The 13,318-nt window shown below is 48.2% G+C and overlaps 2 protein-coding genes across 2 annotated transcripts; both read right to left on the bottom strand.

Moving 5' to 3' along the window:
- Positions 1 to 976: 976 nt before the first annotated feature.
- On the bottom strand, positions 977 to 5,384 carry LOC101776069 (putative wall-associated receptor kinase-like 16). Its single transcript, XM_012845394.3, has 5 exons — positions 5,249 to 5,384; positions 3,327 to 3,720; positions 2,675 to 3,149; positions 2,433 to 2,564; positions 977 to 2,346 (listed from the first exon to the last, which is right to left on the bottom strand). Exons 2-5 carry the CDS (start codon positions 3,708 to 3,710, stop codon positions 1,169 to 1,171), a joined length of 2,169 nt encoding a protein of 722 aa, XP_012700848.1. The 5' UTR covers positions 3,711 to 3,720; positions 5,249 to 5,384; the 3' UTR covers positions 977 to 1,168.
- A 1,945-nt stretch (positions 5,385 to 7,329) lies between these two features.
- On the bottom strand, positions 7,330 to 10,169 carry LOC101762308 (wall-associated receptor kinase 5). The gene is made up of 4 exons (XM_022825904.1): positions 9,684 to 10,169; positions 9,039 to 9,504; positions 8,810 to 8,938; positions 7,330 to 8,720 (listed from the first exon to the last, which is right to left on the bottom strand). Exons 1-4 carry the CDS (start codon positions 10,167 to 10,169, stop codon positions 7,537 to 7,539), a joined length of 2,265 nt encoding a protein of 754 aa, XP_022681639.1. The 3' UTR covers positions 7,330 to 7,536.
- Positions 10,170 to 13,318: the final 3,149 nt, after the last annotated feature.

Below are 13,318 nucleotides of genomic sequence, written 5' to 3'. Positions count from 1 at the left end.
TACAATCTAATGAATGATATTCCTAGATAGTTCCCTTGACTTTCCCCCCACAAAAACACACAACAGCAGCAGCAGCAACTCACAACTAGCACCAAAGTCTAACTAGACTTGTCCCTGGGTGGATTTGGATGATTCGACAAATGCTGCTACTGTGACATCAGTGGAAGGAAAAACTTCCACCAAGAAAACAACCTTTGCTCTTGTTCAACCTGGATCCACACAAGCGCCAAACAAAAGAAACAGCAGTGACGTACATGAATTTAACAAAACTGTTGTCTGTCGCTCTCCAAACTCGATGTGATGTGGCTTCGTTTGGCTAGGTCAAGGACTCTAGCCTGTAGGGGTCACGCCTCACGTTTTAATGAAAAGCAGAACGTGGACTCCTTGGGGACTAGGAGACGGGAACAATTCAATCCCATGACAGCCAAATTTAGTCCTTGGTGAACTGGTATTTGGAGGATACAGAGGGTGTTTCGTATGGGAAGTAACTGATAAAAGATTGCGGTATTGAGATTTGGAAGTAGAAAAGGCCAAACCTGGCGCTCCCCGTCGCTGCCAGCCGTCGCCTCCGGACGCCGAGCCCACCCTTCAGGCTTCGATGTCGTCGCTCACGCGCGGCCATCGCACGTCCAGCGGCGTGCCCTCAAGGGCTTCGGCGCGTCCCGTCGTGCTGCGCGGCCGTAGCTCACCGACGGGACCGTCGCCGCCCGTCGATGGACACGGGAAACGGCCAGACGGAAACCGGCTCCAAGCATAGCGGGCCTGCAAAGCTCGTGTCTGGCTCACTGGGCCACCCGATTATTTCTGTCACGATTTATTTCGGGCCCATTAAAAACGCTTATCGAGCTTAATGAGGCCAATCCCATTTTGCTTGCCAATGGCAAATTCCACAGATGCTTTACAAGAAAAAAAAAGTGGAAGTGTGAACTCAACCATGCCCAGAAGCAAACCAATGCAGCGGATCAGCAATCCAGTATGCTCTAGCAAATCAAATCACTCAGATATCCTCCCAAAGCAACGTAACGAGGGAAGTACATATACATACTGAAATAAGCATAAGAATAAGATGGTCACCGTGAATCTGTGGCGTGATGGAAATAAGCATAAGAATAAGATGGTCACTGTGAATCTGTGGCGTGATGGGGCCAGCTCTAACGCCCAGACTCCATCAGCCCTTGCACAATCCTCTAATCCTCTTCTCCATGCTGAAATTCGCCGTACCGATCATCTCCAAGCTGGGCACCGAAGACTCCCCGAGCAGGCTCTCCATTTCTTCAGGGTCGGGTTGTGCTGCTACCCACGGGTGTTGCATGATCTTGCTCAGCCTGTCCAGCTTCTCGGCAACATCTTTCATTGCCGGCCGCCTCTCACCAACAATCTCCAAGCACTGCCTCGCGAGCTCTGCAATCTCCTCGAGCAACCCAGTGTCAGTATCAATCTTGATGCGATCATCTACGACGTCCATGAGTTTGTCCTCCTTGATGGCGTTCAAGAAGCGCTGCGAAAGGATCCTCTCATCCTCAGGACCTTCAAGGTTGAAGGCCATCTTGCCGGTTAGCAATTCTAGGAGAACAACTCCAAAGCTGTACACGTCACTCTTATCCGTTAGCTGGCATGTCTGCATGTACTCAGGGTCTAGATACCCACAAGTCCCTTGTACCACAGTCATGAACTGAGACTTGTCGGTTGGTGCTAGTATCGAGGCACCAAAGTCTGATACCTTCACAGCATAGTTCTCGTCGAGAAGTATATTGGAAGATTTGACATCACCGTGGAGGATTGGAGGCGATGCCCACGAGTGCAGGTAAGCCAAAGCCTGAGCAGACTCAAGGGCAATGCGTAACCGAGTCGTGAAGGGGATGTTGTGGCAGCCATTGTCGCCATGGATGAACTGAAACAGCGTGCCATTGGGGATGAACTCGTAGACTAGCATTGGGACCTCTACCTCAAGGCAGCAGCCCAGTAGCTTGACAATGTTCTTGTGGTTGATTTGGGACAGGATGAGCATCTCTTTGCCAAACTCTTTCTTCCGCTGCTCGTTGGTCATTGATACACACCGTTTGATTGCGATCAGACTATCATCCTTGAGCACGCCTCTGTAGACAGTGCCATGGCCACCACGTCCAAGGATGTTCTTGTCATCAAACTTGTCTGTTGCCTCAGTGAGATCTGCCTCTGTGAAGATTGAAAAGGCAGTGCCTTGCTTTAAGCTTATCTCCCGCAGCAGCAGCAGCCCACCATGTTGCTGGAAATACTTCTGCTTGATATCGGCCAACTTCTTCCTTTCACGGATCAGGTATGTGCAGGTGATGGCTATGACCGCAATTACAACCCCAATGCTTGGGCCTGTGCAGTTTTCAGATAGTTGCAATTCCAATTCAATCATGTGCAGACCAAATCCATAGTGGAAAAAGAGGGAGAAAGTGATTTACCAACAACTAGAAGCACAGTGCCAGAGCGAGAGGAACTTGGAGGCTTTTGATACGGGCAAGAGAAATTCCCAGGTGTGTTCGTGCAATATCCAGGGCACGGTCGTGGAACGTTAACAGCACATTCATCAATATCTATAAAAACAGAGTATCAGAGATCTGCTATGCAAGGATTGAATAAGGTGACAAATAAAATGCTTGATTATATTTGTATGCATCAATCAAAATATACTTGCAATACCAACCCTGGCATCCATCAGGTAGGTAAGGGTTGCCATGGTAGCCTTCAGTGCAGTTGCAGAGGTAGCCTGGACCATTGGTTGAATCAATGCACATGCTGTTATTGCTAACACAAGCATATGAAGCTGCTTTCTCCTTGGCAATCTCACAGGTCTCGTTGCCCACTACCCAGTTCAAGATCAGTGGGACACGGCCAGCGTTTTCTTTCCAGAACACTGTCGTGTTAAGATATGTTGTGCGAAACTCGAATGCAGCAGCTTCTATCATCACAGCATAGCCACAGTACTCTGCGTCCTCTGTGGTGCTTCTGTTGGTACCGTTCATTGAAATCCATGATTTGTACCGTTCACTGAAGTCCACATCATAGTAGGACATGTTGCGGGTGAGTGCAACCTGGCAGCAGCCAACACCATTGCAAAACCCATCTCGTGCTGAGAGGTTGTTGTAGGGCCAGGATTGCGCCAAACACCCAAGCACATTCTGCATAACAAGAACATTCAGTTTATTTGTCAACTTAAAAGTTCCCCAGCCCATGGTACTAAAGAGTAGAGAAATAAAATATACAGACAGTAATAAATCATTATCCATGAGTTTTCTTTGTATGCAGAACCTAGTTGCCTCTCCATCTTAAGATGATCGTTACTTGAGATAACTTACAATAGAGTCGATCATGTACGCGAGTGTGTTGACTCCGAAAACTGTGAACATGTTGAGGTGCTCTGAGAATGTGAATGGCGTATCAGAGAGTTGCAGGTACCAGGAGCCATCGATGATGTTCCCATTCGAGTGGTTGCTGCACCTGTATTGGATGTAGTTCTTCATCCGAACCTGGCCATGGAGCAGCGATATATTCATCAGTGGAGCGTTGTGGTAATATGTTATGTGGCTGCTTCCATCCACAGTCTTGTTGCAGTCGAGATTAAATCCTTCCATTGCACAGTCAGCGCCAATCCCAAATGGGAATACAATATCAACGTCGCCACATTTCTTCAGGCAGCTGGGGTCTGGCAACATCACCGCCTTGCCTTGGAATCGCAGCATAGCTGTGAGGCTGAAGAGTAGCAGAAGAAGCATAGGTACTGTATCAGTGGAATTCTTGTAGCAGTACTAGTGGAATTATTGTAGCAGTACTAGTGCATAGTTTCTTATGGTGTGTCTCAAACTCTCAATGTCTGTTTGGTTTCATGTGCAAATATGACACATTAGTCTCTATATATACTAGTTCGACGCTTACTTTGTTAATTGGCCAGACCTTTTCTTAAATGAGATGATTATTTTGTCATATTTTGATGACTCCAACAAATACATGCTATCATTTTGAACCCTTTGAAAGGGTCATAGCTCTTTTGATTGAGTGAAGCATCTTCCTCTTCCAATCCAACTTCCACCTAAGGGCAAAAGGTTAAATAGAATCCAAAAATTTTGTGCGTCCCATTTATCTTTGAAGAAATCTAGGAATTCCAGCATCCATTAGTCCATTATGCAGTTAAATCTCTCAAAAATATTCTTCAATCCACCTCATTCACAAATGAAAACTTGCAACTAGCAGCAAAAGTCTCCCATTTCATTCAGTTACATCTCATAAATTTATTTGGACCTGACGAGATTTCCTCAACTAGGAGTAGCGTGCCACAATTTTCTTTTAACAACATATCTGAAAGGATAGCTGGGGAAACTTTCACCTAAAAAAATGGCCGCTGCACATGTTCAACCTTAAAACCAGGTAAGCAAGCAATTTAAAGAAGCAATGCTGACGAACATGAACGAAACGACTGTACTGAATACCATATAACTTATGCCGTCTCTCTCCAAACTACATGTCATGGTACACTTAATTCAACACTGAATGTGGTTTCCTTTGGCCATGTCAAAAACTAAGGGGGGTCATGCCACACTCAACTCAAGGCAGAATGTGGATTGCAATAGGAGTAGCACTCAAGAGGCATCATCTGAAACATTGTTTTCTCTTTTCGACGAAAGCAGATTAATTTGATCCATATTTCTCAGTTGGTGGATTAGTAGGACAAGTTTGCTACTGTGACTAGTGAAAGGATCCTAAAAATAAATTTACACCTCAACACAAACACAGCCGTTACACTTAACCTTCTACCGATGTCAGCGCCAAAATTAAACAAGCTCTCATGACGTACATTAGTTAAACTCAGTCCTATTGTCCCCGTCGCCTGAAAACGGCGATTTGTTCAGTCGAACAACTGAAACATACTGCAATCGTGCTGTCGCTCTCCATATTTGGCGTGGATCCACATTGAAGTCAATTCAGCCCGAGGCTTGCTTTGGCTAGGTCTATAGTTACAGATGTCACGTGAATCTAAAGTCAACGCGGAACGTGGATTGGTGTGACCAAGTCGAAAATTGAAGAGGTCATGCCACAGTAATTCGATCGAACACAGTTGCAATTGCAACGGGACTAGAGGCGAGGAATAATCCAAACTGTTTTTTTTCCAACTAAAGTTCGCGTAATGCAACACAACGTTCAGTGGGTGGACTCGTAGAAAAGTTTCTGATGGGGAGTAGGCCATACTAGAAGATTGAGGGATTGGAAGCAGGGGCAAGTTAACCTCGCGCTACCCGTCGTCGCGCGCTGCACCGGCCATGGCTGCCGGCGTTCGGCCAGCCGTCTCCTCCGGACGTCGAGCTCGCCCTCCGCATGATCTCACCAACCCTCCCCCGCCTCCCGGCTTCGACCTGGCCGTCCACAGCGAGTCGGCGACCATCGCACCTGGAGCTCTCGTGGGCCCGCGGCCGCATCGCCGATTCACCGCCCTAGCGCCCGTGCTTCGTGCCAGGCCCAAGAGATTTGTGGTGAAAATTTGCACTGGGCAAGCTTGGCCCGACACGGTTTTTGGGCCTTTGTCACGCTGTCCAGGCCCAGAAGAAAACGTTTATCAAGCCCATAGGGCCGGGCCCATTTGGTCGGATCTAGTTTTGGGGAGGAAAAAGTCCTATCTACCTCCCTGTACTATGGGCGGAGTTTGTGTTTTCTCCCATGACTCAAAAACCGTCTATTTTGACTCCTCAAACTCTCGAAACCGGTTACAGGACCCCCTCGACACGAATTCAGAGCGGTTTTTTCCGACGTGGCGCCTCCTCATTGCCACGGCGCTAATCCAACATGGCACCATCTCTCCTCCCTCTGTCACTTACATGCGGGACCCACCTTCCGTTTCCCCTCCTCGCACAAGTGCAGAACAGCGGCAGCAGCTCAGAACTCGACTGGTCCGTGCTGCTCGCCGAGGAGATCGCCGCCCGCTCTGCTCACCACGGAGGCCGAGCCGAATGCACCACGGGTTCTAGCTCCACCACCTCCCCGGTTCATGCGTCGACGAGCGGCACCTAGGCAAGAGACATGGCCGGGCACTAGGCGGCCTAAATCCTGTCGCACTGCGGCATCACCTGCTGGACGAGGGATTCCGTCCATCTTGTTCGGATGGTTTCCTTTTGTTCATTTCCCAGCTTGTTTGGATGGATTTCCATGCCGATTGCTTAATCAACTAATGATTTTACTCGTAATCTAAGGAAAAACTGGCACGGGCACGTGAGATGTGCTCGCCGCCGCATGGCATTCAAAGCACCTGCAGTAGCCTGGGCCATCCTCTCGGCGCCAGAGATGACCACGACCAGGGACCTACAGGAACGACGCCTCCAGCACAGCAGCCCCGAGCTGGAGCCCCAGCACGGCGAGCCCCTCCGACCCGAGCACCTCGTTGCTGCAGGCGCTCCGGCGCAGGTGCATGCTGCTCAATTTTTCATTGATTTGGATGAGTACCCTCTCCGTCTGTCCTCGATTGGGTGGTCTGAACTCTAAATCTCGATTTTGTTCAATTTAGTGGCGACCAGGGAGAGCGGCACGTCGAGCGAGGGCAGCTGGCACGGCACGGGTCTGATCTCCCCGTCTGCCGCGCACCACGCTCACCGTGCGTCCGTGTCCGCCGCTCACCATGGCCGCCAACCTGGACCGCGCTCGTCGTTGTCACCGCTCGTCGCGTCCGCTGCCTGGGGCGCGCTCGTCGTGCCCGCCGCTCGCAGTAGCCCCTGCCATGGGCCACAACCCGCAGCCAAGAGAGAGGAAGAGGGGTAGAAGAAGATAGAATGGATGACAAATGGGGCCCATGAGGAGGTTGCACCATGGGAGGGGTGACATGGCGCCACGTCACGGACGGTTTTGGGGTCGGGAGGAAACTTGAACTCGGCCCATAATGCGAGGGGGTAAATATGATTTTTTTCCTTTTGGGGAAGATATACGTGACAAAGGGTTATTTGTTTGAGCTGCAGCTTTTAAATTTTTTTTGAAAAATTGATGCTTACTTTTTTATTCTGAAAAGCTAACACTAACTTTTAGAAGATGTGTTTAGCTACGAAAAGTTTATAAATTGAGCTTTCCAACTTTTCAATAAACTAATTTTTATGGACTTTCAGCTTCCTGGAAACTGCACAAGAAGGTCACTGTTTGTTTGAACTCCTTGACTTTTCACGCTGAAAAGCTGCCAAGGAGCTCAAACAAATGATCTCTCAAAGTCTTGTGTAGCAATTTCTTTTGACAAAGCTCCCTCGAGAAAATAATGACATAATTTCTAGAGATTAAAGGGAAACAAGACAAACTAAAGCAATGTGATACCGATATATCATATACGTATTGCACTTTCGCAATACTTTTGTCCAGGCCTACTATACATACAGACCAGGGGGACATGAAGTGCAGCAAAAAACTAACAAGATTGGGCTACACATATTTCTCCAAGAAAGAGTGAAAGGACAAAACTGGACTAAACAAGCCAAACCCAAACAGTCACTTTTTTCCTCCCAAAGCAATGGATGATTAGCAAAATTTGATGGGCTCAGCTCAAGTCTACCGCCCAAACTCTAGTAAACCAACGCGCTTCTCCATGGTGAGAAACGTAGTGCTGCTGACCATCTCCACGCCGGCCACCGACGGCTCTCTGCCTCCGAGCAAGCTCTCCACCTCCTCGGGGTTACGCTGCATCCACGGGTGCTGCATCACTTTCCTCAGCCTGTCAAGCCTCTCTGCAACTTCTCTCATTGCTGGGCGATTCTCACCAGCCATCTCCAGGCACTGCCTTGCGAGGTCGGCGACCTCCTCCAGCAGCCCAACGTTCTCTTCACCCTTGATGTGGTCATCTATCACGTCCATGAGCCTTCCCTCCTTCAAAGCGCACAAGAACCTCATGGAAAGGCTCCTCTCGCTCTCAGGCCCTTGTAGGCTGAGTGCCTTCTTGCCAGTGATCAGCTCCAGGAGAACGACGCCGAAGCTGTAGACGTCACTCTTATCTGTCAGTTGACATGTCTGCATGTACTCAGGGTCCAGGTACCCGCAGGTCCCTTGCACCAGAGTGACAAATTGGGACTCGTCAGTTGGTGCCACAATCGATGCTCCGAAGTCTGATACCTTAGCGGAGTAATTGTCGTCAAGAAGTATGTTGGAGGATTTGACGTCACCGTGAAGGATTGGTGGTGATGCACATGAGTGCAGGTAATCCATTGCTAGTGCAGATTCATGGGCAATCCTTATTCGAGTTGAGAAGGGAGTGCTACGGCAGCCATTGATGCCATGGATGAATTGAAACAGTGTGCCATTGGGGATGAACTCGTAGACTAGCATCGGGACCTCTACTTCAAGGCAGCAGCCTAGGAGCTTCACAATGTTCTTGTGGTTGACCTGGGATAGAATGAGCATCTCCTTACCAAATTCTTTCCTCTGCTGCTCATCAGTCATGGATATGCACCGTTTGATCGCAACCGCAGTGCCGTTCTTGAGCGTGCCTTTGTAAACAGTCCCATGGCCACCACGGCCAAGGACATTCTTGTCGTCAAACTGGTCCGTTGCCTCCATGAGCTCTGCTTCTGTGAAGATTGTGAATGTAGTGCCTTGCCCTGAGCTTATCTGTTCCAGCAGTAGCAGGCCCCCATGTTGTCGGAAGTATCTCTCCTTGATGTTGGCCAGTTTCCTCCTTTCACGGATCAAATATGAGCAGGTGACTGCTATGACCAGCATGACAACTGTAACGCTTAGGCCTGCATGTTTTCAGATAGTTAGTTTGTTGCTGGCACAGTTTAGCTGTGTAAGAGAAAATCGATGAGCCCACTGGACAAGAGTGATTTACCAACAGATATTATCGCGGTGCCAGAGTGTGAGAAGCTTCGATTCTTTGTGTTCTGGCAGAAGAAACTGCCTTGTGTGTTGATGCAATACCCAGGGCATGGAGGTGGATTAAGGTCACACTCATTGATGTCTGAACAAATCACAGTAGGGGTAGCACAATCTCAGAAATCAACAATTCAATTAGCTCCACAGAGATTGAATTATGTATGGACCAGTAATGTTTGTAATACCTTGACATCCACCACTACCAGAAAGATAAGGATTGCCTCGGTAGCCGTCAGAGCAGTTGCAGAGATAACCAGGATGACTGGTTGAATTGATGCAATAACTGTTGCTGCTACGGCAGGCATAGGAAGCTGTATCCTTCTTGGCAACATCGCAAGTCTTACTGCCGACGGCCCAGTTTAGAATTATCGGGACTTCACCTTTGTGCTCATCCCAGAAGTTTGTCGCATTCAAATACGCTGTGTGGAACTTAAATTTGTCGGCCTCCACCACCATGGCGTATCTGCAGTGCCTTTCGCCATCCATGCCACTTGCATTCTCATCAGATGCACTAGCATCACGGAAGGAAATATTGTGGTAGGACAAGCGGCTACTGAGTGCAACCTGGCAGCAGCCAACACCGGTGCACTTCCCCTCTTGTGCTGCGAGGTTTTTGTAAGGTGAGGACTGCGTCAAGCACCCGATCACATACTGCATAAACAGAAAAGTACAACTGAGTTATTGACAATGTATTATGTAAAATTATTTTAGTGCATCAAATCGAAATCTATTTTTTGGGAACTGGTAGTACAACTGTGTGTGATGAAATGACCTGCAGCCAACAATAACAAAGTGTGCGAGTGTGAGAGAGAGGAGGGGGGTTTGCTCACGATGGCAGATTGCCTTGCGCCAGCCATGGAAGCGAGTGCGTTGGCTCCAATAACTGTGAACATGTTCTCCTTCTCTGAGACCGTGAATGGCGTGCCACGGAAGTCCAGGAGGTATGTGGTTGAGTGGTTGTGGCACGTGGAAGCGATGTAACTCATCATCCGAACATGGCCTTTGAGCAGAGATATGTCAACTACCGGCAGGTTAGACAAGTAAGTCACATTCTTGTGGCCATCCTGAGACTTGTTGCAGTGAAGCTCAAATCCTTCTTCCATTGCACAGCCAGGGCCAATCCCGAATGGGTACACAATGTCGACGTCGCCACACTTGTCCGGGCAACCAGGGTGGGGCAACGATGAAGCACCCCTGACCACAGACTGCATTACAATTGCAAAGCTGAATAGCAGCAGCAGCAGATGCATGGGCAGCATCTTCTGGGAGCCGATAAGAGTAGTCTGACAGAAAGTTTGCTGTACAGGTTTCTTCATTGATGCAAGCTCACACATCTATATACATCAGTTGAGCCCTTGAAATTTGTTAGCGTGCTAATTTTCTATGCAGAATTGCAGATTAGGTGATGAATTTGACTATTTCTGAACGACTAGGCCAAACACACGCTATGTTTCTGGCGCTGCTCCTCCATATGGCCGTTTCTACGCACTGGAAGGGTTCTTAATAGGCAATTACTCTCGCCCGGAAGCCCTAATATAATAAGCAGAAAAGTAAAAGCTGGGTCAACACGGAATGCAGCAAATTAGCATGAGACCCTCTAATCGGGAATCATTCGTGCAGACGCTCCTAATCCGCTGACCATTTCGATTCATGCTGCATCACAAGGGATGGGAAATGGGAGCGATCGGAACCCGATGGTTCCACGATGCCAACGGCCCGAGCGAGCGGCGCGCCCGTCGCCTTTTTAAAAAACTTTTTTTAAAAAAAAAGAAGAAACTCAAACCAGCGGAAGAACCACGTATTATATTAAAAAGAAGAAACTTCAGACCGGCCATTAACAACAAATAACATTAGCTGGTTGGATTGGGTCATTAACATGCGCCACACAACACCATTTCATCACTCAACTCAAACTCAACAACATCGATCGGTTGGATTGGAACATCAACACGCCCCGCATACTCACATCATTCGTGCACACCCTCCTATTCCGCTAGCCATTTGGATTCATGCTGCATCACACAAAGGCACCGAGAGATAGGAAATGGGAGCACTCGGAACCTGATGGTCCCACAATGTCAACGGCTCAAGCGAGCGGTTTCCGTCGCCTCTTCGCTGCGCTGCGGACCTTTCACCCAGCATCTTGTCTTTCTCCAGCATCCAGTCGCTTGCAGTTTGCATGACGAGCTCTTTTACGATACACAATATTAAACTATACTTAGTGTTCGAAAAGGACTAGTGTGAAAACATCTGACGGTCAAAATTAATTGTATATAGCTGAAACCTTCACCTATGGTATGAGTAGTATACATGAGTAGTACAGGTAGTACAAGAGTATTATGGTAAAAGAACACAAATGACATCACTATAATTTTACTTTTAACACTAGCATAAAGTTTAAAAAACCATTCCATTTGAAATATCTCTTTTTAAGGAGCAACGGGGCGGAGCACGCCCACTGAACGTTCATTCAAAGGCCAGGCCGGAGGCCGGCAAGTTTGTTACAGCACAATCCACGGATTACAACAGAAGTTGCAAGCACAACACAACAAGTACAACAAAGAAAGAAAGAGACACACTCCCAAAGAAATACAAGGTACGAGGACAAAGACTAAGACTTGCACATGTCGAAGAGTGAGCCGTCATTCCTCACGGGCACTGCAACTGAGCAGCGTAATTGCCAGCTCCGATGAGACCAAAGTGCTACCCACCACCTCCCGTAGCTATGCCTCTTTGTTTCCGCCCTCAAAGCGTCCAAGGGGGGAAGAAGCCCCTATGGAAAGAGGGACCGTCACAACAGAAAGGGGACTAAGAGTGCACTGAGCACGCCGGCCACAACATCACTGGACACACTGATCTCCCTTCGAGCTAGAGGCAGCACCTTTCGCAGCACATCCGAACCCCCCGCCTACCACCATCCAAAGCCCTTTAAAGAAAAGAAAACTCGAATGAGGGATGGCCGGCTACCATGGGCACACCCGGCATTTTATTTGATCACACCACCAACAAGGAGCGCAACGATGGAACAGAGGCACTAGAAGTGGGCACACAACAAACCACGGATGAACCCAACAACCTCACAAGACAAGACCATAATCACTAGGAGAAGGAAACTGCAGCTCCTGATGATGCCAAGTGGCTGATCATGCGAAGGTCTGCAAACCTTCCCGCACATCGGACACGACGCTTTCGCTGCAAGGTTGCTAGCAACACGATACAAAGCATGCTCCAATGGCAGAGGATATCTAGGTTGGGAGCAAGCTTCGTGGAAACACCAGGCCATGCGAGGTACAGCAGCACCCTCGTGCACCGAGCGCAGCACTTTCGTTGCACGACATTCGGAGTCCAAGGTGCCAACTCTGCCGGATGTTGACATTCGTTATTGATACACTTTTACCCCTATTTATCTTCAATAATGACATGAAATTAATATCTAAACTATTGATCAGACCTAAGAAACCAGTCATTTTCACATGTGCAGCATATTTTGGAGGATATTTTGTTTTTGCAGGAAATTAGACCTAAAAGTATATTTTTAGATAAAGCCATGAACGAGCAACGAACCTATCAAATATGAAGGCCAGCGGGCTCAGAAAGAGCCCAGCCGATCAACCTGGTGAAGCCCAAGCCAATCGGCCATGGGTCTTTTGGCCTCCTCCGACTCTCATTTTTGCCAAGCACTCCTCTAAGATCACATAAGGGCTAAGTTTGTGAAGATATGACAAGGATCACTTCGGGATCAAAAAGGAATAAAAGAGAATCAAGCGGAGATTTGAAAAGTTATCAAAGATCAATCTCATCCCGAAGCTACCGACGTGCTAGGCCCACATGTAAGTGAAAATAAGACTTCAGAGCATCCATCAAGATTTGGAGATGAAGCAGGACGTGAGGGGCTAAAAGGCCCAGGCCGATCGGCCTGGACCCTCCCAAGCCGATCGGCCTGGGGTTTCCTTCATCCCCTTGCCTTCCAATTGTTACTACACGCCCTCTGGACTATAAATACTCGAAAAATCCATCAAACCCCATATCCAAGATGACGTACTCGACGTGAAGCGACAGAGAATCAGACGGAGCTTGAGGGACACCTCTCCGAAGAGCCAAGGGTCATGCAGTTGTCAGGAGTAGGCGTAGCTAAACCCCTGCCAGTGTGATCATCCTGTGAGGAAGATCACGCAGCAGTTCTAGATTTAGGAGTCAACAAGATCAAGGTAAGATCCCGATGGTGATCTTGTGATGTATAATCATTCATGGTGAAGTAATAGATGTGTTCTTATTCTTAGCGATCTGGTTTGCATGCTTTTCAATCTATGATCGATGATAGATTGCTTAGGATGTTCTTGTGATTGTGGTGACCAGATTTGCATGCCTGATCTACCGAAGAGTTAGCATATTCTTTTGATCGTGCCCTTAGTCTACGTATGCTGATAGTGGGGATCGTGACGGGATCTTGTGTAAGATAGGGGGT

The sequence above is a fragment of the Setaria italica genome, chromosome IV (genome assembly GCF_000263155.2).
Source record: "Setaria italica strain Yugu1 chromosome IV, Setaria_italica_v2.0, whole genome shotgun sequence".
NCBI lineage: Eukaryota > Viridiplantae > Streptophyta > Magnoliopsida > Poales > Poaceae > Setaria > Setaria italica.
The sequence above is the reverse complement of the archived record's forward strand: the minus strand, read 5'-3'. Positions and strand labels throughout refer to the sequence as shown.

What these genes read in the sequence shown, in the direction of transcription:
- LOC101776069 (XM_012845394.3), bottom strand. Translation starts at nt 3,710, where the DNA reads ATGCTGCGATTCCAAGGCAAGGCGGTGATGTTGCCAGACCCCAGCTGC. An exon ending in CGTACATGATCGACTCTATT is followed by an intron (nt 3,150 to 3,326) that starts GTAAGTTATCTC and finishes CTTGTTATGCAG; the next exon opens with AATGTGCTTGGGTGTTTGGC. An exon ending in CACTGTGCTTCTAGTTGTTG is followed by an intron (nt 2,347 to 2,432) that starts GTAAATCACTTT and finishes AAAACTGCACAG; the next exon opens with GCCCAAGCATTGGGGTTGTA.
- LOC101762308 (XM_022825904.1), bottom strand. Translation starts at nt 10,169, where the DNA reads ATGAAGAAACCTGTACAGCAAACTTTCTGTCAGACTACTCTTATCGGC. An exon ending in TGGTAGTGGTGGATGTCAAG is followed by an intron (nt 8,939 to 9,038) that starts GTATTACAAACA and finishes TGATTTGTTCAG; the next exon opens with ACATCAATGAGTGTGACCTT. An exon ending in CACCGCGATAATATCTGTTG is followed by an intron (nt 8,721 to 8,809) that starts GTAAATCACTCT and finishes GAAAACATGCAG; the next exon opens with GCCTAAGCGTTACAGTTGTC.